The 27607-nt window shown below is 42.7% G+C and overlaps 1 protein-coding gene across 1 annotated transcript; it reads right to left on the reverse strand.

The window, feature by feature from the left end:
- Window positions 1–22350: 22350 nt before the first annotated feature.
- PHOX2B (paired like homeobox 2B) lies at window positions 22351–25970 on the reverse strand. Its single transcript, XM_010384817.2, has 3 exons — window positions 25370–25970; window positions 24344–24531; window positions 22351–23317 (listed from the first exon to the last, which is right to left on the reverse strand). The coding sequence occupies exons 1-3, from the start codon at window positions 25608–25610 to the stop codon at window positions 22802–22804; spliced, it is 945 nt and encodes a 314-aa protein (XP_010383119.2). The 5' UTR covers window positions 25611–25970; the 3' UTR covers window positions 22351–22801.
- Between the last annotated feature and the right edge of the window lie 1637 nt (window positions 25971–27607).

Raw genomic sequence — 27607 nt, forward strand, 5'->3', positions numbered from 1 at the left:
CCAGTTAGGAAAAGAAGAAGTCAAATTGTCCCTGTTTGCAGATGACATGATTGTATATTTAGAAAACCCCATCGTCTCAGCCCAAAATCTCCTTAAGCTGATAAGCAACTTCAGCAAAGTCTCAGGATACAAAATTAATGTGCAAAAATCACAAGCATTCTTATACACCAGTAACAGACAAGCAGAGAGTCAAATCAGGAATGAACTTCCATTCACAATTGCTTCAAAGAGAATAAAATACCTAGGAATCCAGCTTACAAGGGATGTAAAGGACCTCTTCAAGGAGAACTACAAACCACTGCTCAGTGAAATCAAAGAGGACACAAACAAATGGAAGAACATACCATGCTCATGGATAGGAAGAATCAATATCGTGAAAATGGCCATACTCCCCAAGGTTATTTATAGATTCAATGCCATCCCCATCAAGCTACCAATGAGTTTCTTCACAGAATTGGAAAAAACTGCTTTAAAGTTCATATGGAACCAAAAAAGAGCCCGCATTGCCAAGACAATCCTAAGTCAAAAGGACAAAGCTGGAGGCGTCACGCTACCTGACTTCAAACTATACTACAAGGCTACAGTAACCAAAACAGCATGGTACTGGTACCAAAACAGAGATATAGACCAATGGAACAGAACAGAGTCCTCAGAAATAATACCGCACATCTACAGCCATCTGATCTTTGACAAACCTGAGAGAAACAAGAAATGGGGAAAGGATTCCCTATTTAATAAATGGTGCTGGGAAAATTGGCTAGCCATAAGTAGAAAGCTGAAACTGGATCCTTTCCTTACCCCTTATACGAAGATTAATTCAAGATGGATTAGAGACTTAAATGTTAGACCTAATACCATAAAAACCCTAGAAGAAAATCTAGGTAGCACCATTCAGGACATAGGCATGGGCAAGGACTTCATGTCTAAAACACCAAAAGCAACGGCAGCAAAAGCAAAAATTGACAAATGGGATCTAATTAAACTAAAGAGCTTTTGCACAGCAAAAGAAACTACCATCAGAGTGAACAGACAACCTACAGAATGGGAGAAAATTTTTGCAACCTACTCATCTGACAAAGGGCTAATATCCAGAATCTACAAAGAACTCAAACAAATATACGAGAAAAAAACAAACAACCCCATCAAAAAGTGGGGAAAGGATATGAACAGACATTTCTCAAAAGAAGATATTCATACAGCCAACAGACACATGAAAAAATGCTCATCATCACTCGCCATCAGAGAAATGCAAATCAAAACCACAATGAGATACCATCTCACACCAGTTAGAATGGCAATCATTAAGAAGTCAGGAAACAACAGGTGTTGGAGAGGATGTGGAGAAATAGGAACACTTTTACACTGTTGGTGGGATTGTAAACTAGTTCAACCATTATGGAAAACAGTATGGCAATTCCTCAAGGATCTAGAACTAGATGTACCATATGACCCAGCCATCCCACTACTGGGTATATACCCAAAGGATTATAAATTATTCTACTACAAAGACACATGTACACGTATGTTTATTGCGGCACTATTCACAATAGCAAAGACTTGGAATCAACCCAAATGTCCATCTGTGACAGACTGGATTAAGAAAATGTGGCACATATACACCATGGAATACTATGCAGTCATAAAAAAGGATGAGTTTGCGTCCTTTGTAGGGACATGGATGCAGCTGGAAACCATCATTCTCAGCAAACTATCACAAGAACAGAAAACCAAACACCGCATGTTCTCACTCATAGGTGGGAACTGAACAATGAGATCACTTGGACTCGGGAAGGGGAACATCAGGCACTGGGGCCTATCATGGGGAGGGGGGAGGGGGGAAGAGGGAGGGATTGCATTGGGGAGTTATACATGATATAAATGATGAACTGATGGGTGCTGACGAGTTGATGGGTGCAGCACACCAACATGGCATAAGTATACATATGTAACAAACCTGCACGTTATGCACATGTACCCTAGAACTTAAAGTATAATAAAAAAAAAAAATAAATAAAAAAAAGTTTTATCCCAATATTTCATGTTTTTTCATGCTATTGTAAGTGATATTTAAAAAACTTTAGTTTCTAATTACTTGTTTTCAGTATATAATTATATTTGAATGCATTGATTTAATAAATGAATATTGGTATTGTAAAAAATAAATAAATAAATAAATAAATAAATAAATAAATAAATAAATAAATAAAAATAAAAAAGCACAGTGCAACGATCTATTTGCATTACAGGATTTCCTAAGTAAGGAGTTTGTAACTTGAGGAGTCCTTGTAACTGACTCTTAAGTAGCTTCAACCATTTTGTATATGACTAGAAAAACCTCTATCGATCTCAAATAGAAAGGATGACAGAGGAAAAGTTGACTTATCTTAAAATCACAAAGAAAGGTTTCTCAACCCACTCAAAAGTTGTAAGAGGAGAAAACCTTTGAGCAATAATTTAAAGTCACTTTGGACAATGCTTAGTGCATCAAGAATCTTCAAATACTGAGGTTGGTTATTCGTCGGGTCTTATGTATCCAAGTACATATAGCTTCTAATGTGACTTAAAAAGCTTACAGACCATAGTCTTTAAAAATCATCCTTGTTGATTGATACTTAACAACATTGATTCTACTGTATTAGATTGAGTGGTTTATTTTAAGCTACAGTGCAGAGAGCAGTACTTTGCTTGAAAACAGTAAAATAATAATGATAATCATTTTTCTTCTCCCCCTCTTTTAGGCTTTGACCAGGAGAGAATAACTACAAGAAACTACTAATTTACAAAATGTGCGGATGACCTACTTTATTCATAACCATAGGAGTTTTAATTTATTAAGCAACAATTTAATATAAGCAGTGCCTAGTAATTCTAGTTTACTGTGTGTTTTGTAGGAGAATAATGGATTACTTAATGGGGAAGATAAATTTCTTATTGGAAAATTTTAATAATGAACAAAATTATGTTTGGGTATTTCCATGGGAAGTAATTAGTTGCAAAACTGTCCTTCCCTGAAGTGTGGCAGTATTGGTGGTAATTGCTATTTAGTGGTTGCATTCCCTTCTAAACAATCTATTCATGTCTTGCTGCAGTAGAGTGAAGGGAGGACCAGGAATGGAACGACCCATGTGAGAGGTCCAGGGCTGGGAAGAATGCTCATTAAAGAAGCTCCTGACATCCATTAGCTCCAATCCCTGCTCCTAGCTACCATCGTGGGGATATGGAGACTAGAAATTCTGCTCCACACTCCCAAATGACTTGGCAGGTTGCAGAAAGACTAGGTGCCCAGCATATATCTCTCCCTTTGGCTTGCTAAACTGCCTAAAACTTGTTCCTGCCACTGAAAAGACCCCTTTGCATCAAGGTATAAGCTCTAGAAAGCCCTTGGTAAAATGCAAATGTTAAACCAGATGAGGAACATATCAATTCATGTGAATCTGTGAGCACTTGGGCATTAATTAGCAATTATGTTATAGAGAAGTTTTGGAAACTGACCAGGTATTATTAAAACCCTGCAAGTGACAAACTCCAATTCAAACCAGCTTAAGCAAATAAGAAACTTATTGGCTTGCAAAGCTGAGAAGATGCCTGGGGTAGCTCATGGGATAAAGGGTAGAGCTTCAGGAACAAAGTCACAGGATCTGGAACCAAGAATCCAATACCACCAGAATTCTCTCAACCCACCTCACAGTTTGTTTTATATCTGGGTGTTGATATAATACTCTATTACTGAAGATGACCTTTCTCCATTCAGCCAAGGACTATTAATGTGGCCAGATTGGTGCTTATATTATCCTAATTTAGCAACACCAAAAAAAAAAAAAAAAGAGAGAGAGAGAGGAGATCCCATATTTCATCTGGCATCTACATATCAATCCCAAAGAAGCCCATGTATGCATGGTTCAATAGGTCACATGCCTACCCTTTGAACCAATAACTATTGGAGTGGACACCATAATTGGTTCAGTCTGGGACACGTGACTATCTCTGTGGACAGAGAAGAAGGATGCCATGATAGAATTCCCCAAAAGAGTCCCATGAAGTAGAAAAAGAGTTCTCACACAGAGAAAAGGAAACTAGTACAAGATGTAAGACCCAAAAAGCTATTATTCATCACCGTAGAAGAAAAAAAGTCTAGCATTTTCTTAAGGCATTTTCCATTTATATTTGTTTTCTGGCTTTCATCCTACAGATTTTGTATGTATGGTGGCTTTTGTGCAGACCCACTGTCGGTCTCCTTGGTAAAGATAGTAAGCTGTGGGAACCCAGTCAACTGAAAAATACAACGAGCAGTATTATAAAGGTGGAATCTAAGCTGCTATCACAAAGGTCTCCCAATATTGTGTGACTTAAGCATGAAAGCCTTAACATTACTCTCCCACGTAATCGTCCAGAACTTAAGAGTCCAGGCTTGTAGAGTAAGTCTGCCATCTTCAGCATGCAGCTTCCTTCCCATCCAAGGTGGCTGCTTTATCTTTTATGTGCATCCCAAACATCAGAAAGCATGAAGGGGCAAGGAAAGCCCTACTCATTTCTCTGTAAGGTGCAAGTTGAATATGGTACAATCCCTTTGCCTAGAACAGACATGTGATCACATTGAGGTTCAAGGGAAACAGGAAATGTAGTCTCTGACTGGGCAGCCATGTGTCCAGCTGAAACTTCAGAGTTGGGTTATTAGAGGAGGAGAAAAATGGATATTGGTGAATGATAAGCAGTCACTGCCATACAGCATTATTTCTGAAGGCTTGCAGATGCGCTAGAAGGCCAAAGAAAGACTGAACAACTCCTCAGGGTTACATGTCATCCTTTTCTTCCCTTCTCATCAGAAGCAACACGGGCCCAGTGCAGGGGAGTCATCTGCTGGGAAAAGTGGGAGCAGGAGCTATAAGGCAGTAGGGAAGAGCGCCAGAAGCAGAGCCAGTACTCAGTCAATAGCCACTAATATGGCTGTACTCTTTGTGAAAATATTAAAATATAGCTATATCATTGGGTGAAGGGTCAGTCCCCTAAGTTCTTTTGAATGCCTGTCTGAGACCCTATCTACTTCAACTCCTCTCCTGAGACCCTCATGCTTCTCCCATGATGCAGCAGCTAAAGAGTTAATGTCTGGCTCAGAGAGAGTCTCTAGAGATCAGAGCCTCTCTGATGGATACTCCACTGTGATCAGCCAGTGCTGACTGGTGATAGTTTGAAGATCATCCTTGGCTAGAAGCCTAACACACAGTGACCTACCTCAGCCACCAAATTCACTCTAAAATAAAGACAGAAGTGCAATGGATGGAGGTTATTGAACCTCATCCTTATTGTGCTTTGAAATCTTGCTATAGATACCAAGTTTCTGAAGTTGAGTCAGATTTCCATGACCCATAACATCAGCGAACATGACTCCTGTAGGTGACGTTTATTTTGAAAAAGTTCAGCTTCTGAGTAAAAGAAACTCCTATGATGTCTCTAAAACAATGCAAATAAGCCATTAAGAAGTCAAAGTGTGGGAAAGCCGGAATTAATCTAATAGATAGCCCTCCCAAGGGCATCTTCACACCACTGAATCCTTCTTTCAGATGGGCTAGAGAGGTGTGATGGAATAGACAGATTTGGGGATAGAAGTAATGGGTACTAGTGTAAGTAGTGGAAAGAATGGGTTTGGAGCCTGTTTCCCTGATTACAATCTGTACAGCTAGTCTCTATATCTGTAAAGCAGAGGATAATAGTACTGTCTTTACCACAAATATAAAGCCTATAAGGGTTGAATGAATTAGGTATGCTGGGTGACTGGTATGTAGTGGACACTCAATACAAATAAGTCCACATTTCTTTTGCTTTTATTCTCTTGTCCTCTTCCCCCACTTACCCACACCCAGACACATACCACCTCCCACACACATTTGCATGGGAATTTGTATTGAACTACAGTCAGGTAACTTAATGTATTTCTTGGGTTTTTAACATGAAAAAGCAAGGAGAATGCCACATTTCTTGAGTGGTGAGTGAGATTATGAATGCACAGCAGGATACAGATGTGGAGGACTACTAGTGTGGTCAAGAGGAGCAAAAGGAGGTGACAGATTTACATATTTTCCAGTGCATAGCTCCATCATTTCTACAGCATAACTTATACAACCATCTATACTACACATTTCAGTTTACTGCTGGGTTAAAACAAGGATATGTAATATTGAATATGCCAATAATTACAGCAAATGATTCCATCTTTTAAAATGTGCCTGGCCCAAAGTAGACACTCAATCAGTATCTGTTGAGTAGAATGGATTAGTGATGAATCTAGCAGATTTTTTAAGGCAAAGGCAACAAAAAGTAGGATGTACTTAAAGTATACATGCACTTATTTCATACCAAACCTAGACTAATGTTTGAAGAAATAAAAATGAACCAGCTGATGAATTATGCTGAAGTTTACACTTCTCCTCCAACTGGTAATTGCTTTAGGAGAGCCTCTGCCTCAGTCATTGTCAGCTAAGAGATGAAAATGCATGCTTTTTCTAAATGTACATTTGAATTTCCAAAGTCTTGCATTTCACATGAAGAACCATATTTCAGTCAACATTTCCACTTACTAAAAGGAAGTAATCAATGAATAAACTTTGTTTTTAAAGAAATACCTTTGGAAAGAGACGTAGAAATTTATACATAATTCATGAATTGGCAAATGATTTTTCTGTATTTCTTTAGCATTGCTCACATAAAACACATGGCCCAGAGGTGCAAAGTACGCCTTCTCTCTGCAGAGCCGTCAACAAGTGTTTGTTGAGTGTCTTTTGGACTCTATAATAGAGAAGCTCAAGGTGGTGGCAAGAAACCATTAGAGACAGGGAGGGATGCCATCAAGAGAATTTCTAATGTGTTAATAAAACACATTCCCTCAAATTGGATCTTGTTTGGGGGAGTAAAATTTGGAAGGTTAGAAAAAAAAGGGGGCATGTGGCTATTCCTTTATGAAGGGTCTTGTGGGCCATATTAAAGAATTTAGACTTTATCCTATAGCAACAGGAAGCTGTTAAAGATATTTGGTGGCATATATAGAGTGAAAGAGAAATTGACCAGATCTGTACTTTGGAAAAATGATACTGGTAACTTAGGGAGGATGAATGGGAGGGGGTAAGCCTGAAAGCAAGGGGCTAATCAAGGAGGCTATTACAAAAGCCCAGGTAATAAATGCAGGGGGTGCTGACCTCAGACCATTTCCATAACGATGCTGATTAAAGAGGGGCAGGGGACGGTTCAGGGTATGTTAAGGGGATAGAATCGATAAGTATCTGAGGACAGGCAGGGGAGAGCACTTATGGGTCAAAACTGACAATAAGACTCAAATGAGTCTTAAACAAATTTAAATGATAGATTAATATCAGGGGTGAAGTTACTGTTTTCCATTGAATCCTTGCCTCTCATGGCATTTAACTGCAAGGTTTGTTAATTTCTGTATTGTATGCATGGAACGCTGGTCTGATTTTCACTTGTTTAAAATCCAGTATTATTTGGACTGTTCATCTCCTCTATTCTTCAGGTTTTTGGAAACCTGACCTGGGTTACCCATCCCAGACACCTCTGTTCAGCTAGGGCAGTGACCAGGGATGGGCCCTCCAGCAGTGACAGAGGAGACAAACCTTTTATTTGTCCTAAAATTTTAAACATTTTTTAATCAATGTGTAAAATAAACCTCGTTCTATCAATTTTGGCAAAAAAAAAAAAAAAAAAAAAAAAAAAAACCACACACAAAAAAACAAAAAAACAGCTTACTTAAATAGAGTACATGTTTTAGGACCTCAAAACTTAAAATTACTACATTCTTAGTCCCACCTAGAGACCTACAGTATAATCTATAGTATAATACTGTGTTTTCAAAGTATGGTCTAGGTACCACTGGTTAAGGTAACACATAGATGAATATGGCTTTTTTTTCTTTTTGAAGATTATGTAATTCTTTGATTTCTAGTTATAGCAAGTCATTGTTTTCATTTTTAATAGTGATAGGAAGTTTCCTTTTCAAATATATTTATGTAGGTAAAGAAAACTAGTTCAATGAAAAGAAAAATAATAAATAACATAGGAGGTTCTCTGATGTGTCAAAAATTGTGAAGGTGACACAAGAGTGAATGAAGTTTGGGGAACCCTAGGCAAGTAGGCAGAACCTGGGACTCAAAAATCAAGCCCCAGCTTGGCTAGGAGCAATCAGGGTCTGAAGCAAATTGGGCAGTTTGGCGGAATCTCATCTGTGAAATGAGGATGGCAACATCCGCCTCATAGGGTCTTAATCAAAAGAGACAGAGTATGTGATGGCACCCTGAAACCTGCCAAGTGCATTAGGAACGTTAGCTTTTATTGTTGTGACAGGTGCCAGGATGTTCAGGCGCTGATTTACAATTGCTTTTCCAGAGAGAAATTGTAGCACCGGGAACCCACCTCCCCTGCACAGCGTACTGGGCCCTAAAACGCATCTGTTGCTTCCTGATGATCTTATCAATCTTTAGGGGAAGGAGCTTATTGATTTGTTTCCCTTAGAAGTGCTTCTGCGAATTGATCTGGCCGTTTAGATGTTGCAGGCTTGCTAATGCCTCTGCGTGTGTCCCTGGCTGTGGTTGGAAATGATCCTGCTGCGGGGAAAAGGCCGGATCATTCTGACATTCTCCAGTCCGGCCTGGCTCCTCAAGGTCTGAACAGTGCCTGAGCTGATGCTTAACTCCTGCAGAGTTCCGGTTGTTCAAAAACATCAGTTATCTCAGAATGTGGTTCTTCCCTGAGCAGTAGCTGGGTTGAGAGAGATGGTTATTTTTATGTGTCTTTTTCATTTAAAACATCCAAAGATGGGGGGGGAGAAAAAGAATGTCATACACTCCCCAAATAACCACTTCTACAATTTTTTTTCCAGTTCAAACATAGGTTCAAGGGAGGCAGCAGAACCACTGAATAAAGTGCATGGGGTTTTAAATCTGTGTTTCTGCCACTTCCTGAGCCACCTCAAGCTAGTTATTCATCCCCCTACCCAAGCCTGAGTTTATACATTTGGAAAGTGAGGATATTAGTAACATAAAGTTTTGCTGTGAGGAGGACTGAATGATATAACTTATGCCCTGAACAATTGAGCTCTACATCGGTGCAGAGCTTCACAGTAGGGTCTGGACCCATAAATTACTTTCTCTGAAAATTGTTAAGCAATTGTTAAGCCTTGGTTAAGCACAATCCATTTATCACCTGTAATAGACATCACACCCTCAGACTGAAAGGGGTTGGCATTCCTGAATGAGCCTACTGCAATACTTATCAAATAGGATAGTGAGTTGGACACTGTGTCAGGGAAGAGGCACTTGGTCCTCTGCTTTTAGGAAAAAGTCTTGGCCCACAAAGAGGGAGGACCTAATGATGTAATCTTTGTCATTTGGGATCAACCTCCTAAATGCAACCTAATATGGCTCCTTCCGGCTGTCCTACTGTTAATTAGGCTCTAAGGAAGGCTGCCTGAAAGATAAGTGATGGGCAAGGAGAGGAGATGGTCTGGGCCACAGTCCAACATCCAAAGTGGACCCTGTGGGGATCCTACGCACACCCAGAGCACCATGGAGTTCTTACTACCCCAACTTTTGGGGCCCAGGAGGCACCTGGTACAGGTAAACATTCAGTAGTACGAGCATGTTGTTTAAAATCTGTGAAATCATTCACAATAAGTGAAAAGCTCTTAAATATTTAATCACACATGGGACTGTGCACAAATATTGCTTTGTGCACAAACAAGATCTTTATGGGGTCGTGAAGAAGGTTTTATTCACTAGTGTGTGAGTGAGCAAAGTATTGTGTATGACCAGATGCAGTAGGGCAGAGTGGTCTCTAAAATCGGGCTTAGCTGAGTTCAAATCAAATTCCAGCTCTGCTATGCACCAGCTGTGGAATTTTGTGTAAGCTACTTAATCTCTTTTAAGTCCTGGTTTCTTTGTCTCTAAAATGAGGATAATCATAGTACTATCTTATAAGGTTGTTGCCAAGATTAAATGAGATAATGCATATAAAGTGCTTAGCACAGTTTCAGCGTATGGCAAAGCCTGAATAGAAGTTAACTATTATTATTGGCCATCAGTGCCAGGTTTCCTTTCTCATGAACATAGAGAATGTTTCTAGACCTGATGCAAAGAGGTTGCATAATCTCCCTAATCCAGTTCTTGGGAAGGTTGTTTCCTGTTCTATTGTAACATTTTTGGAGAAATATAGATGATGCTGGCATGTGAGTTTGAAAGAAGACACAGGTTGCATTTTAAGGCATTTTCAGCCTTACAACCATTGTGGTTTTTTTTATTAACCCAAGCTTCTCCTGCTCAGAAAGTTTTTACTTAGTAGAAGAAAGCCACATCTTGATGCTACCCCTGTAGTCACTTTCTCCTTAGTGGGACTATCTCTCAGACCTATTAGTGCTAGAGTTGACTGGGACTGGTTTTCATGTCATTCTAAAGGAAAAACCTGTTCTAGGATCTCCCAGTGGATCACAAACAAATTGGGAAATTCATGTGGACAGTACCCAAGTCCATTAATATTACCCAGGGGCATAAAAACCTTAAATGAACATCTTACCAGTGGTGTTGTGAAATAATTATGGACTTTGATGAATTATCTAATCCATCAGCCACTTAATGGCTCTTTTTTTTTTTGAGATGGAGTTTCGCTTTTGTTGCCCAGTCTGGAGTGCAGTGGCACTATCTCAGCTCACTGCAACCTCTACCTCCTGGGTTTAAGTGATTCTCTTGCCTCAGCCTCCCCAGTAACTGGGATTACAGGGGTGTGCCACCACGCCCAGCTAATTTTTGTAATTTTAGTAGAGATGGGGTTTCACCATGTTGGTCAGGCTGGTCTTGAACTCCTGATGTCAGCTGATCCACCCACCTCGGCCTCCCAAAGTCCTGAGATTATAGGCATGAGCCACCACACCCGGCCTAACGGCTCTTTTTTAAAAAATCATTTAAATTTCTCCATCTTTGCACATGCAACAGCCTGGAATGTCATTCTCATACCCCAGTCCATCTGGCGAATATTCCTGAATATTCAACATTAATGTCAACTCTTCAAGGACACCTCTTATGTTTGTTAAGATATTGGTTCAGTTCTTTAATACAGGTGAAACAATTGCCAATGGAATACGTTTATGTATTTTACTGCACAAATCTATAGAGGGCAATAGGATGGCCCTACCTCAAGGAGTCGTTCATGGGCCAAGGCAACTTCTGTTATGCTGCTTGGCCATTCCTCCAAATCTTACCCTCATTGGTGCAGTTGAAGATGACTCATCATCCTCATGTCTACGTTCTAGCCTGCTGCAAAAAGGAAAAGAAGTAGTTCAGGGCAAGCAGCTTTCATTGACCTAGAAGTGGCATGTATCCTTTCTGCTCATACCCATGGCACATGGCCATGTCTAGCTTCAAGGGAAACCGTGACTATGTTTCAAGGGAAACATAGTCTGTATCTGAATGGCCATGTGTCAGCTCCCAAAAAAAACAAGGAGTTCTCTTGCTAACTGGAAGAAGAGAATGCCTATTAAGGGACAGTTAGCAATCTCTGCCACATTACTCCTTACCATTCCAAGCAGCATCAGAAATACAGGAAGCATTTTTGCTGTCTTTTTTTGTTTGTTTTTGAAATCAAATACCATGCAGCCATCTAAAATAGACAAATCTACAGGGTTTCACAGGAAATAGTCTTCAGGATATATAAGTTAAGCAAAAAATGCAAAGTATAGAAAATATGTATAATGTAATAACATTTGTACTTATACACACATATGTAGAGAGAGAGAGACTGTTCTCAGAAGGATACAAAAATAACTACTACTGGTTACTTTGGGGAGACAGAGGTAAGAGGGAAATACACTTTTTGCTAAATAACCTTTAAAATCTTTTGAATTTTTAGACTGTGCATGTGTATATGTGTGCAATTTTTTTTAAAACGTTGAAATCGCTGAATTATTCAGACTTCTTTTTACTTATTACAAACTACTTTTTCTACAAGGAGGTGTGAATGGCATGGAAGCTAGTCTTAACCAGTTCTAGCACTGATGGCACCAAAGGACTTTCTCAACAAAGAAAAAGTAACTCCAAGGCTAGCATTTAGATGTGGTTCCCTCCTATTAAGCAGAAACTTTCAGAGCAACAGAATCCTGGGTGAATAAGAAGACATAATTATCTTAAGGCCAGAAAACCAACTCCTCAAAGAATAGCTTGCACCTTAGGTAACCTCCCACACGAATATCATCTATGCGTCGCAAAGGACCTATAATGACCATGAAACAAACTTTTAAATGGGTTACCCTAATTTCTGCAAATACATGTGTGCTGAAATTTTCAACGTTTTAAAAACTTTTATTTTATTTTACTTGTTTGTTTATTTATATATTTATGTATTTATTTTGAGACAGAGTCTCACTGCTGGAGTGCCGTGGTGCAATCTTAGCTCACAGCAACCTGTGAGCAACCTGTGAGGCAAGTGATTCTCCTGCCTCAACCTCCTGAATAGCTGGGATTATAGGAGCCCGCCACCACATCCAGCTAATTTTTTAATTCTTTTATTATTTTTTTTTATTTTTTTATTTTTTTGAGATGGAGTCTCGCTCTGTTGCCCAGGCTGGAGTGCAGTGGCTGGATCTCAGCTCACTGCAACCTCCACCTCCCGGGTTCACGCCATTCTTCTGCCACAGCCTCCCGAGTAGCTGGGACTACAGGCGCCCGCCACCTCGCCCGGCTAGTTTTTGTATTTTTTTAGTAGAGACGGGGTTTCACTGTGTTAGCCAGGATGGTCTCGATCTCCTGACCTCGTGATCCGCCCGTCTCGGCCTCCCAAAGTGCTGGGATTACAGGCTTCAGCCACTGTGCCCGGCCTAATTTTTTAATTTTTAATAGAAACAGTGTTTCACAGTGGTGTCCAGGTTGTTCTTGAACTCCTGACCTCAAGTGATCCACACATCTCAGCCTCCCAAAGTCCTGGGATTACAGGTGTGAGCCACCACACCTAGCCTGAACTTTTATTTTAGGTTTAGGGGTACATGTGCAGGTTTTCTATATAGGTAAATTATGTGTTGCAGGGATTTGATGTGCAAATTGTTTCATCACCCAGGTAATAAGTATAGTACCCTGTAGGTAGTCTTCTGATTCTCACCTTCCACCCTCAGGTAGGCCCTGGTGTTGGTTGTTCCCTTATTTATGTTTGTATGTACTTAGTATGCAGTATTTGATTTTCTGTTCCTGTGTTAGTTTGCCTAGGATAATGGCCTTCAGCTCCATCCAAGTTCCTGCAAAGGACATGATCTCATTCTTTTATGGCTGCATAGTGTTCCATGGTGTATATGTACCACATTTTCTCTATCCAGTCTACCATTGATGGACATTTAGGTTTATTCTATGTCTTTGCTATTGTGAATATGCCGTGATGAACACACATGTGCATGTGTCCTTATGGTAGAACAATTTATAGTCCTTTGAGTGTATACCTAAGTTCATCAATCTGCTTTCCACAGTGGCTGAACTAGTTTACGTTCCCACAGCAGTGCATAAGCGCTCCCTTTTCTCTACAGTCTCACCAGCATCATCTTTGTGTTTGTTTGTTTTTTCCCCCATCAGTAGAGTGCTTAGAGAAAATAAAATTTAATCTTTTCAGAATTTTCTAAGAAATGACCTGTTTGTGTTTCAACGGACCTGAAAGAAATTCCAGCATAAGTACACGAATGGCCTCAGACATTTTCAAATGTTATTTATTTATTTATTTAGACAGAGTTCTGCTCTTGTTGCCCAGGCTGGAGTGCAATGGCGTGATCTCGGTTCACTGCAACCTCCACCTCCCAGGTTCAAACAGTTCTCCTGCCTCAGTCTCCCAAGTAGCTGGGATCACAGGCATGCCCCACCATACCCAGCTAATTCTGTATTTTTAGTAGAGAGAGAGTTTCACCATGTTGGCCAGGCTGGTCTTGAACTCCTGACCTCAGGTGATCCACCCACCTTGGCCTCCCAAAGTGCTGGGAATATGGACGTGAGCCACTGTGCCCGGCCCAAATGTCCTGTAGGTTGTGACTTCTTTCCAGTCCATTGAAGGCAAGAATGGGCATATAGAGGAGTTTCCATGCATGATTGTTCCAATATATGGTCAGGTACAGGGATGTTAATATGTCTGAATATTTTAACAGCACCTTGGGCTTTCAGTGACAAGGTTGGAAAACTTTACTACAATGTGAAGCAGAGTCTATATTTCTTAAGAAATTTCTGTCCACTTTGTTTTAAATCAATATTGGAAAGCATACTTTTTCTAGCCTCAAAAAAAAAAAGAAAATTGGTTAAGAAAACAGTGACATTTTCACTCTTCCCTCTCTGCTAATTTATGTTGCTCTGTCTTAAGACTAAGGTGGAGGGTGTATGTAAATTATATCTGTAAGAAATCAAAGACATTATGGAGGAAGGTAAAGGGGGTGATGGGTTGCTCATATTATTCTCTACTCTAAAAAATTGAGATATGATTCACATACCATAAAATCCATCTTTTTAAAGTAGGTAATTCAGCGGACTCTCGAATATTGTCAAAGTTGTGCTGCCATCACCACTATGTAATTCCAGAATATTCTCATCACCCTCTCTGGCTTTTAACATTTGCTTAGGTTGTGAGCAGAAAGGCTAAGGGCAAGGCCAGGCGCAGTGGCTCACGCCTGTAATCCCAGCACTTTGGGAGGCCAAGGTGGGTGGATCGCTTGAGGTCAGGAGTTGGAGAACAGCCTGGCCAACGTGGTGAAACCCTGTCTCTACTAAAAATACAAAAATTAGCCAGACATGGTGGCAGGCGCCTATAATCCCAGCTACTTGGGAGGCTGAGGCAAGGGAATTGCTTGAACCCGGGAGGCGGAGGTTTCAGTAAGCCAAGATCATGCCACTTCACTCCAGCCTGAGCCAAAGAGAGAAATTCTACCTCAAAAAAAAAAAAAAAAAAAAAAGAAAGAAAGAAAGAAAAGAAAAAAGAAAAAGAGAAAGAAAAGAAAGGCTAAGGGGCTAAGGGCAGTACTGAGTTCTAGGCCATGCTAGTGACTCCTCTGGACTCTGGGAGCCCCAGAGGATGGGACTTTGGGGTCAAGGGACATGTGTTTGGAGCTCATCTCTGATACATACCAGCTTTGGAGTCTTGAGCAAGTTGCTCAGCTTTTCTGTCACTTGGATTTCTTTTTGTAACAATACCATCTACCGCAGAAGTCTTGAAACACTATATAGATAACAAATGCAAAACAGCTAGCCGAGTATCTAACACATAGCAAATACTGCAGAAAGCACAATATCTTAAGTTTCAAACAAGTCAGGTTTACATTCCTCCTTTGTCCAAGGTGGCCCTGCCACTGGGGCCATAAAGAAATTAAGTTTTACACCCAGGCGCTTCCTGTTCTGGAAATCATCCCTTAAATCGTCTGAGAAGTCATATAGCAAGCAGTCATCCACTATGTTCCCTAATGAAATTATATCCAGGTAAGAGGCCTTTATTCCCCTTGATGTCTGACTTTCCCCAGAGGGAGGTCTTTGACATCAAACACATGGCTAAAGTAACATCATTGTTCAATCACTTGGCCTTGGGGTAATCCAACAACCAATAGCTTCAAGTTCAGACAAAAAGTAAAGTAAGTGACAGCTAGGTAACTAAGGAATTTCTTTCCTGTTTTTTAAAAACACCTTTTTAACATACTGATTAAGAGGCTGAGCTTTAGATTGAGTCTTGCTTTGCCATTATTAATAATGTGACCTTGGGTAAGAGTCAATGGATTTGAATCTCGATAGTGTGGTGCACGCAGCACAGTGCCCATCTCATATAAATCCTCCATAAACAGTAACAGGGTGCTCCAGTCCTGCTGAATCACCTCCTACTCCTCCGAATCACCTCCTGCTCTCCCCGGCTTTCTTACTGTCACCTCCACCCAGCCAGTGGCCTATAAAAACCTGGAACTTTCTTTGTGCAACTTGGAGGGCTTATTTTATTTTCTTTTGTCCCTTGAAGGAGCATGTCATAGGATTAAAACTTCTCTAAGATTGCTTCCACCTACGAAGTAAAATGATTACATGTTCTGATCCTAAAGAAATGTTCTTAGAATCAGAGCTTCACAGAGACACGGAACTCTCTGTTCTCATCAGCTAGCCAGGAACCAGGAATGACATCCATTCCTAGTTTTTTGTGTGGGTGCCATAGACTCCATGGCAGTCTGGTGACATCCAAGAATCCCTTCTCAAGATAATGTTTTAAAGTATAAACAATAAGGACCATCTCCCGAGCAGGGAAAGGTTGGGGAGATGCTGGTTAAAGGATACGATATTTCAGTTAGGTGAAAGGAATAGTTTAAGAGATCTATCCTACAACATGGTGACTATAGTTAATAATAATGTATTGTTTTCTTGAAAATCACTTAGAGGGTGGATTTTATGTGTTCTCACCACGCACACACACACACACACAAAAGTGATGTATATGTTAACTAGCTCAATTTAGCCATTCTACAGTGAATACACATTTCAAAACATGTTGTACACAATAAATATATGTAATTTTTGTCAATTAAAAATAATTTTTAAAATTGCTTAATAAATAAGTAAAATTTTTAAAAGGAAAGATAATCTTTAAAAGTACATAGAATTATAACAGAAGCCAATTGAAGCAAAGTTATAAAAAATGTTTTAAAACAAATTTGTGCTGTAGTAGCATATGTGCTTCTTCAGTAATGCATTAAATAACAAGATACAATGTCTGCTCTAGTATTTATCGTAATTTCAAACTTATGAATACAAATGATCTATCAAGATAGCTTCAAAAACTATTGTGAAATAAAAATATCTGTGATTTCCACTGGCTACAAAGTCACAGGTACTGATAATTACTACTGTGGCTATGTTGCCCACATTCATCATTGAAGAAAATGCTGCATTTCAGGTAGAGGTTAGTGAAAGTATATATGTAGTTTTCCCTTTTTCCCTTGAATTCTATCTATGAACCCAAGGTTGAGAACCCCTGCATTAAGCCAAGACTAACACAATTCAAAATGTCTACCATGGCGATGGGGACATGGTCATAGACTGTTTTCAGATAATCCTACCTGTTGGTCTAATGAGGTCACAGGTCTTTGCACTGCACTTTGCTTTCTAATATGGAAATACTGTAAGGTAAAGACATTTAGTCATTATTCATCCACATAGATTTGTAAACAGCCACTCTGAAATGAAGGCTGGAAAATGAAAGATTCAGGTGGGCTTGTCATTTGCACCATCCGTTTGTCACGATGGTGATGAATGAGTGTAGAGGCTGACATCCTTTCCTGTCCACCAACTGATGTTCTGGACTTCATAAATGTAACTGTTTTTTCCCTTTCACATTCCATGCCCCTGGCTACTTCTTGTCTTGTTCACTTACCAGGAAGAGACCCTGAGCTGCAAATATGTTGCGTTGCAGAAAACATTCTCCCTCCTCCTCCGGATTGCAAAACCTCTCAGGCCTTGGACTTTCTTCTGAGTCTGGCTGAGATTCTCATCCCAATACGGCTCTCCTGTTGCCCTTTCTAACCTCCACCTGCCTCCGGAGTCTCTTGCAAAATCTCCTCCAGGGTCCAATAGTGTGTAACCTTGTGTACTAAAATGAATTCTTCCTCTTGTGAAGGCTCTAAAGAGCAATGGTTAAGGAACACGCGCTCTGGAGACCAGCCAGCTAGGACTGGAATCCATTCCTGTTGCAATCCTACTAACTTTGTAACCCTAAGTGTATTATCCAGCTCCTCAATGCCTCAGTTTCCTCATAAGAAAAAAATAGAAATGGCACTTTAACTCACAGGGGTCATGAGGACTAAATACATTAAAGCTTGTAAGTTTAAAATAGAGCCTGGCATACAGTAGGCACTCAATAAATGTTAGTAGGTGTTTCTTGTCAGCCCCTGACTGATTTTAGTCTGTTCCTGTCCACCCTCAGCAAAGTTCTCCAATTCCAACCTTTGTACAGTCACTCACACTCTGTGTTCCTGGACAGTTGACTTAAGTGACAACTGAGGGCTCTTTTTAATTTTCTAAGGCCTGAGCTGGACAGGTCAAGAAACGTTCCAGAAGTTACAGCATGATCAGTAGCAGCAGCAACCAGCAACAGCATCATGATAATCATGTCTGACATTTGCTGAAAATTTATACTATATTAGATGCTTACTGTATGTTATATTTAATCCTCTCAACAACCCCAAACTCTACATAATTACTCACATTTTTGGTTGATAAATCAGACACAGAGGGATTAAGTTATTTGCCCCACCAGGTGACACAGTTCTCTTCTCTGAATTGAGGACCATCTCTAACCATAGGCTGTCTTCCTAAGGATATGCAGTGGTCACAGAGACACATCTGGAGTGAGTTATGGACAGCTACTATTTGCTGTGTTGTCTACTTCTCTCTAAAACCACTCTCTGATTCTCTGCACTCTGCCATTTTGAAGGAGACTTGGCTTAGGGGTGGCTATCTGGCATCGGCTCTGCAGCTTTTGTGAAGTCACATGTGGTCCCAGAGTTGCCAGGAAAAAGGATGCCTTGATGAGCCAAAATGCAGATTTCTTAGGAGAGGAAAAGTGAAAGTGAGCTTGTTCACACTGTGCAGGGCTCCAAGGAAATGACACAATGTGAGAGACAGAGTGTCCTGCCACTAGGCTCCATCATATTACAGGGATATTATTTTGCATTTCATCATAAACTTTCCTCCCAACAGTTTGTTTCTTTGATCAGTAAGAGAAGCAGAGGTGACCCAAATTAAAATGAAGGTGATATTCAAAATACTAGAGCTAGAGCTGGGTGCCTCCAGACATTTACAATGCAGTCCTCTCTGGGAAACTGGGATGGAGGTGGGGGGCATGGTTTTCTCACCAATCCCCAGAGTTTCCCTTGTCCTGGAGACAAGTCACTCAAAGTCGCTCAAGACCGGGAGAAGGAATTTGGTGATCCTCATCAGTTTATTCACATCTAAAAAGACTTCTAGGGCCTTCTCTGGGGTTTCCAAAGAAACCCTGTGGCTATTTGTTTTTCCTCTTCTTTCTCTATCCCTCTTCTTCCTCTCTCCACTCATTGCTTTCTTTTTCTCTATTGGTCTTGCCTTTTCCAGAATGCCTGCCCACTAGCTTGCCCAAAACCTTACAGAGACTTACCTCGTGGGCTTCCAAGACTATAGGAAGGTGAACTTTCCTGTGGCCAGGCCCAGGACCTTGATTGCTCTTTTTGCCAACAAATTATTGCTTTTGTGGTCTGCCTGTCTCAGACCTTCTAAGTTATATTTACAACCGAAGACTAGAACCTAAGAGGTTTGGGAATTGCTGGCGTATTAAACTAGCACAATTAGTGGCACTCTTTATAAACAATGTTATCTTGGAGACTTTACTGAAGGGCATTTAGAGACAGAATGTTTAAGGAATATTTAAAAGCCTTTTATTTTATTCTTTTTTTTTTTTCAGATAGGGTCTCTCTCTGTCACCTAGGCTGGAGTGCAGTGGCGTGATCATAGCTCATTGCCACCTCAGCTCCTGGGCTCAAGCAATCAACCCACCTTAGCCTCCCAAGTAGCTAAGACCACAGGCGTGTGCCACCACACTTGGCTAATTTTTCTTTTCTTTCTTTTTTTTGAGAAGAGATCTTCACATTTTGCTTAGGTGGGTTTCCAACTCTTGCCTTCAAGCGATCCTTCTGCCTTGGCATCCCAAAGGATTGGGATTACAGACATGAGCCACCACACCTGGCCCTAAAAGCCTTCTAGAAAGATGGTTCAAAGTTTGATATGATGCAAATATCTGAGATTTCTGAATGAACCTGCCTGATCAAATGCAAGCCACATTTGGATGCTTGTGGCAAGAAGCCCTGATAAATTTAAACCAGATCAACTGCTAATCCTTAAACCAGAGGAGGCAAACTGTGGCCTCCCTTCAAATGAGGGAAACTGAATTATGTGTTGATTATGCCCAGTCAGAGAGGTACGAAGGTAAGTACCAGAAGTTTACACAGGGCTTCTGATTGGAGAAAGTGGCCCAGTCAAAGGGTCCAAGGAAGAGGCAGGATTCCATTTTGGGGCTGTAGTGAGGACCCCTTCCCTCCAAAAGAGATCATTAAAGCTGCCAGAATTCTTCCCCTCACCTGTTCCCAGGGTAGTCCCAGTTCTGGAATTTTCTGGTTTGCGTTTCTTACAGGGTAGTTTAGTGGTTCTCATAACCTCTAGAACTTAAAGCACATTGCTGGACCCCACCCCCAGAGTTTCTGATTCAGTAGGTCCAACGTGGGTCCCAAGAATTTCTGTCTAGCAAATTCCCAGGTGATGCTGATGCTGCTGGTACAGGAACCACACTTTGAGAACTATTAGTATAGTTAAATGTCACAGGCTCTGGAATGAAATTTTCTCGTTTCAAAGGCTGGCCCCATCACTCATAAATCAGGGGTGCTTCAGCAGGTTAAGTCTCTGTTGCCTCCATTCCCTCACCTATTTAAAAGAAAACAGAGGATAGGAATTGTACCTGCTTCATGGTCTTGTTTTGAAGGATAGATGAGAAAATGCATGGAAGGCACACCCTGTTCCATATAGCACCTGATCACCTGCACACACGGAGCTTGTCGGGTGTCCTGGGGTGTCAGCAGTCTGCAGGGTTTGGGGGAGCTGGACAGCCCAGACCTTGCTGGACATCACTGGTCTTGAAAGCACCTGCATGCAGAATCCACTGTCATTTTAAGTCCACCTCAAAGACCTGAATTCAAATCCTGCCTTGACTGCCACTTAGTCCACATATCTGCAGCCAGATGTGAACAATTTTATCAATCCCTGGTGTGCTTCTGGGGGACAGAAAAGCATGGACAAGAATCCTCCCTGCTCTCTGAAGCACTAAATTTTATATTTGGCTGAATTTGGCTGCATGGGTTTAGATGTCACAGCCCACCTGGATGTCCAGAGCCAAGTGGGATACTTGCTATTTTTAGTACAATTTCCTTTATCTTCCCTTATCCTTTTAAAATAAAACTTAAAAAAATTACCAACCCAAAAAAAATGAATCAAGAAAAAGAATAATTCAATTGCTAAACTTGCTTTTTGTTTTTATTATCAACAATCAAGTTAATGGTACACTCTTGGAAAACTATATGCACATGTAGAAATATTTCCCTTTTAAATAGAAGCATTCATTATAACACATATAAATAAATTCAAAAATCTGAAACATAACTTATGACAATTATGTTCACAAACATAGTCCAACAGGAAAAAAAAAGAAATCAGACAGACATGCACCTGATAACAAAAATATATACCATTGTCTGAACTGTGGCCTCTCTAAACACAAAAGATTGAACCCGTGAGAACCTTATTACACCATAAAGACACGCCATAGAGACTACAAGAAGAGAAAAACATTATACGGTCACGTAGAGGAGACGGTCTGTACTGATATTAACACGATACAATTGAGTCACAGAACACAGTTGTAGAAAGACACCGAAAAAGTTAAAGCCTCAACATTCAACTAATATCTAGAGTTTGTGCCTTTTAAAATAAAAACAAAAAAAAAAATCAAAACAGAGATGTCTAAACTGCGCGAAGAATGGAACCCTCAATATACAGTCCATCCACCATACAGGATGTGAGTCCAGTTCGGATCATTCCAACAGAAATACAAACCGAGATACTTCTGCAAACGTGTGTGTGTGCCTTTTCCTTGCTCGGTAGATTTCTCTGCAGCCAGTTATGTGGACTGCAATTGACTCCAATCCAAAGCAGTGCCAAAAAGTTCAGTAAAAGCTGGTGGAAGAAGAAAATGCCAACGGGGGCGGGAGCGAGGGGGAAAAAAGAGTTGCGAAACATGAGACACATTTTGCAGAGTTTGTAGATGAAAAGGCATCTCATGGATAGGGCATCTTTCAGGGCCCAACGGCTGCAAAGATTCGGGGTTGGGAGTTGCAACTGTGTGGGGTTCCGATGCCCTAATGGCGGGATGGTGTTCAGCGAGGTGGGACAGGCAAGGGGGAGCGAGAAAGTCATTCTGGCCACCGGGAGAGTCTGAGCGAGTCGTCACCGCAGTGACCCGAACCCAAGCACAGGATAGGAAGGGTGGGCTGGAAAGGCGTCCCTACTCTTCCCTGAAGAAGAGCCCCAAGAGAATCCGTGCTGTTAGGAGGGAGTGGATTTAGGGGTTCACAAGATCGAACCTTCAGCTCCAGCTGCAGCTTCTCCCCTAGCCCCTCTTTAATTTGTCTCTTTTTTTTTTTTCTTATGTTTTTTAAACCTTTCTGGGTTGTTGGCTTTTTGTTTTTTAATGGTTTCTGTCTTCCAACTTTTTGTTTTTATTTTTACGTTTTTGTCTTTTTTTTTCCTAAACAAGTCACTGAGTTGGTTGCGGGCCCCCATCTCTTCCTGTCACCTGCTTGGGCCACAGTCACGCATTCCCCGAGACAGACACAAACTGACACGCAGACACAGCCCCCTGAGAGTGCCCCCGCGTCCAGGCCGCGCTGCTCACAACCCCCGGTCAGCAGGAGGAGCCCACGCCCCGATGCGCGGCCCCAGGCAGGTGCGAAGCCAGGGAAGTTTGTTTGTTTTGTTTTGTTTGGGGGTTGAGGAAGGGGGGTAGGAGTGGGGTTGAAATGAGGGCGACGCCTTTTTCCCTTTATTCTTAGCGCGATTACTTTAGGCCCTCGATGAAAAAGCCATGGCAGCAGCGACGACAATAGCCTTGGGCCTACCCGCTCGCCCACTCGCCCGCCCGGGCCCTGGCTCGCCCGCTGTCGCCGCCGCCGCCGCCGCCGCCGCCGCAGGATCCCAGATCAGAACATACTGCTCTTCACTAAGGCGGCTTTGGCACCGTTGGGTCTTTGGAGCGAAGATAGGACGCTGGCGAAGGGGCCCCCAAGCGAATCCGGGATGGAGGTGATGGGGCCGGGGCCGGGAGCCCAGCCTTGTCCAGGGCCCCCAGCCGCAGCCAGGCCTCCAGCTGCCGCCGCTGCCGCGGCCGCCGCCGCTGCTGCCGCGGCCGCCGCCGCTGCTGCTGCGCCGCCCTTGCCGGGTTCGCCTCCCGGGCCCCCGGGCCCCGCCGCCCCTGGAGCTCCAGCCGGGCTGGGCCCGCCGCCGCCGCCTCCATTCGCCCCGCAGCTGGGGGTGGGGTTGGGATTGGGACCTGGGCCCCCAGTGCTGTCCGGGTCGGTGCTCTTGGCCTCTTTGCTCTCGTCGTCCCTGGAAGAGTCAGATTTTTTGCCCGAGGAGCCGTTCTTGGCCGCGGCCGCCGCGGCTGCCGCTGCGCGCTCCTGCTTGCGAAACTTGGCACGGCGGTTCTGGAACCACACCTGGCCCAAGACGGAAGGAGAGACGATGAAGCAGGGGAAGAAAGAAGAAAATGGGAAAGAAAAGCAACGGTTAGGGTGTCCCACGTTCTACTTCGGCTTGTTTTAACACCCTCCTCCCCATGATCCGTGGTCACCCCCGCGCGCACCCAGTCCACCAAGTCTACCGCTTCTTGCTGCTGTGCATATTCGGAGAAACTTTCTTAGGGGGAGTGAGCACGCCAAGAAAATGAAGGCTTGCGGCAGAGTTAAAAAAGCTACAGGTCCCAGAAAGACCCTGAAAGAGAAGGCCTTATTTTGGTGGACCTCTGTTCAGTCTGCTTCTTGAGCAAGCCCCGAGCTCGTCATTCACTCCTAAGCCTAAGTTCTAAAGTTAAACTCTAATTGGTAGAAGGAAAAGGGATTCTCTGGGTTTGCTCCGATGCGCATCCCCGGCCTTTGGGCCTGGAAGAGCATGCCATGGTGCGTACCGCTTCTCGGTCGGGGGCTCACCCAGAGAGGCGCTGTGGCCAACTCGTGAGCGCACCTGTGTCTAACTGTTTAGAGTAAGTTATGGTTCTTGACCTTCATGAAGTCACAGACCCTTTGCAAATCTGATGCAAGTCATAGTTTCTGGGAAAATGCACCTATATGCCATGGGGCCAGGTTAAAAGCACTTGAGTTAGGAGGCATTTGGGAAAAAAGAAACAAAAGAAGGAAAGACTTATAATACGGGAGCAAAGTCTGCACACCTTCCACCATAGGCACTTCCTGTCCCCGAAATTGCCTTGTTCATCCACGTCCCAAGGCCCCCCATGTCTCTGCTCGGGTGGGAAACACTTCGCAGCTGGAAATAAAACGCCAAGAGCGCGCGCTCTAAGCCTTTCTCGAACGCACAGCCACACCAAATCCACTGTTTCTGATCGGCCCTGGGGCTCTGGGTCTTTCTCACTCGAGGCTCCAGGACTTCGAATTTCACCAGCCGCCCCTCACCCCGACACCTCCCCGGACCAGTGCGGAGGAGCCGGGTCGGTTTCCAGGCGCGCGTACCTGGACTCGCGCCTCTGTGAGGTCGATCTTCAGGGCCAGCTCCTCCCGAGTGTAGATGTCGGGGTAGTGAGTCTCCGCGAAGACCCTTTCCAGCTCTTTGAGCTGCGCACTGGTGAAAGTTGTGCGGATGCGCCGCTGCTTGCGCTTCTCGTTGAGGCCGCCGTGGTCCGTGAAGAGTTTGTAAGGAACTAGATAGAGTATGACAGAGGAGATAGAAAGTGAGCGAATCAGCCGGCAGCGCGCCGGCCGTGGAGCTAGAATGTGGGGACTCCAAGGTCAGGTCATCCGGCAGCCGCTACCTACACCCGCGCGGAGAATCGCACAGAGAAGCTGCCGGAAGAAACCGAGCAAATTTGTTATCTACGGAAACCTGGACTCAAACTTCGGCCTTGGCGGAGTCGTTTCCGGCACAAGCGCCTTTGGGTGGATTGAAACAGCGCGATGTGACGGACTGGGGATAGTGCTTTCAGCAGGAAAAAACCAGAGAGGAAAAAAAAATCCAAAAACCTCATTAGGAATATCAGGGAACCAGGAAAGAAGTTACCAAACAGTCCCACTTTGGAAACTTTTCAATTCTCAGAAAGTTGACCCGGCTCAAAAGTTGGGAGAAAGTGCTGCAAAAAAATAATAATAAATTAAAGAAATAATCATAAAAATGACCAGCCAAAGAGGTGTGAGCCGCTGTCGGTTCTTAAAAAAAGAGACACTGCCAGTAATGAGCTTTACTCTTTGTTATTTAATTATTTTCTAAGCTTTACGTCTCATCGCAAAGTAAATAAATTATGCCTATCATTTTGGCAGCTTAAGATAATTTTGTTGGCGGTTCGGGTGTGACTAGGATAGTGTAACCCTGTAAGTGAATTACCCCTCCCTGCAATCGCTTCTAACGTGATAAATTCTTTCATTTGTGTAAGCAAATTTCGTTTGGTAAATACTAAACACATTTCCATTTTCAAATGCAATCAAGGCTTCCTATATACGGGCGGAAAGGCGGCTTCCTCCGCTGAGAAAGCTGAAGGTCCTTACCTGCGGCGTACGGACTGCTCTGGTGGTCCCTGAGGGTGCCCAGGCTGCAGGATCCCGGCGTGAGGGACGGGCAGCCGGACGTGGCCCCAAAAGTGGTCCTTATCGGGTTATACTGGAAGCCACTGGCCTGGCTGCAGGAACTGAAGTCAGCATAGGCTGAAGCCAGGCTCGAGGTGTCCATCCCAGCCATACAGGACTCGTAGGCAGAGGAATTGAGGTAAGAATATTCCATTTTATACATTGAAAAGGTTCTGGATGGCTCAGCCAAGTGGAAAAATGAAATAAAAGATGGATATGGAGAAGGTGGCTGGAGTGGGGAGATGTGCACAGCTCAACGCCTGCCTCCAAACTGGCCTCCTTACTACCAGCAGAGCCTAGTTTTATGAAAAAGCCTCCTATGAGATGCCTTGTCTGAGGTCTCTAGAGCATATAGTCCTCATAATAAACTTGGCTCTTTCCACTTGGACAATAGCAAAGCGGTTGGTCTTATTGCTGGCGCTTTTTACATGACAATAACTCATCCGTCTATTGGGCTGGCACTGGGGAACTGAGCTGTCCAACCTCCCTATCATTGATTCCTGCATCTCTAATTAGAATTTAATACCACACCATTACGCACCGAGCCCCTGATCCTCCCTTCTAACCAGCTCCCTGCCCTTTAATTCAATCACACTACTTGGAAATAATGAAAGTTGGGTGACGATTCTCCCTGATCCAATTTCCCCGAGCTTTTAAGCCTTTTTAACTGATCATATACCTTAGGCATAAATTGAGATAGTGTGTGTGTTTTCCCCCTTTTTCGTCCTCTTCTTTTTTTCCCCTCAGTTAGGGAGAAGAAACCTTGATGTCATAGAAAACCTGTTTTGTAAGAGTGTTACACGCTCAATTTAACAACAAGCCTACCCCCCGAAGTGCATGAAATGTTGTAAAGGACTGGGACATTGGCAAGACTCAGGCGCCCTGTAACGTAGAGTAAGTGGGTCAAGGGGGTTTATGTGAACGATAAGCGGATTTCTTTAAAAATACACCTGGTAGAAGGGGTTAAAAAAGAGAGAGAGAGAGAGAAAGCATTTTATAAATTGCATTTCTCCTTGCAGCTAAATGTGCTTTCAAGAGACTCAGGGTATACAGCCACTTAAAAATAATAATAATTTAAAAAATCTGAGGAAAGCTTTTGAATGTAAAACATCTGGATTCTCAACCGTTGTGTTCTTTGCGCTCAGTTCTGTGTCTGTTTGCATTAGCGCAAGGTTTGCATTTGGTTGGTTTGGAGTTTCAGCGAGGTTGTTCGTTTTAATTACGCCATAACTGGCAAGCGAGCATGAAGTGTACCCAAATGTATCTCCTCTTTCATCTCTTTCGGGCGCTCTCCCTCTTTCTCGCCTCTATTTTATTTCAGGTGCCCACAATCCTCCACAGACCCGGGGATTGTGTCTGTTTGCCTTTTAGGTTTGCGGACGACAGTGAGCGAAATTCTTGCCATGTAAATGCCTAGGCAATGGCTCCAGGTCGGGCACCTTTCTTGTCCGATTCCTCAGGCTTTTGGGTGCTGGCAGCGAGGCACAGATAAAGAAGTGAGCAGTGATTTGTGGACCTCGGTGGCCCCATGATTTAAGCGGAGGGTAATTTTCATTTGGTTCGTTAGGCCCTAGCAGAATGAGGGAAACTATTTCATTAAATCCTTCCTCTCGGTGGACAAGAGGGGGAAAGCTTAGTTGAATCGCCGTGTGGTGTAAACAAACCCTGGATATTTTATATGAATTAAATGTGTAGATAATTAGTTTTATTGCATTCATTACCCCCTTTATGTGCTCTGTAACAAGTCAGTAATTAAAGTAACAAACTCATAAAGTCTTTATAGGGGCATTTAGGCGTTCAGTGTTTGCCAAACTAAGTGGTTTAATTCGATGCTAGTGCCGGGGAGTGGATGGGCGCCCGCTCTCCCCTGCCACCGTGTTTTATTGCGCACTAAACTGCCGCTGACGCAGTAATGGATTAAACAGGGACAGCGGTCCCCCAGCCTTGTGCTTCTCTGCAGGGTGAGTTTCAGGCTCGTTTCAGGTGGTTGCAAATCCTCGGTGCGTGAGGAAGCGCTAAAGTCGGGAGTGCAGGGAGCCGGACCTACCGAGGATCCTGGTGATAGTTTTACGGGAAGGGCTGATAGTTTTATTGCAGTTGTATGTTGTACAATGCGTATTTGATAAAGAAGGGCCCTTGGTGACCAGTGTGCACTTTTTT

This window comes from Rhinopithecus roxellana, chromosome 2 (genome assembly GCF_007565055.1).
Source record: "Rhinopithecus roxellana isolate Shanxi Qingling chromosome 2, ASM756505v1, whole genome shotgun sequence".
NCBI lineage: Eukaryota > Metazoa > Chordata > Mammalia > Primates > Cercopithecidae > Rhinopithecus > Rhinopithecus roxellana.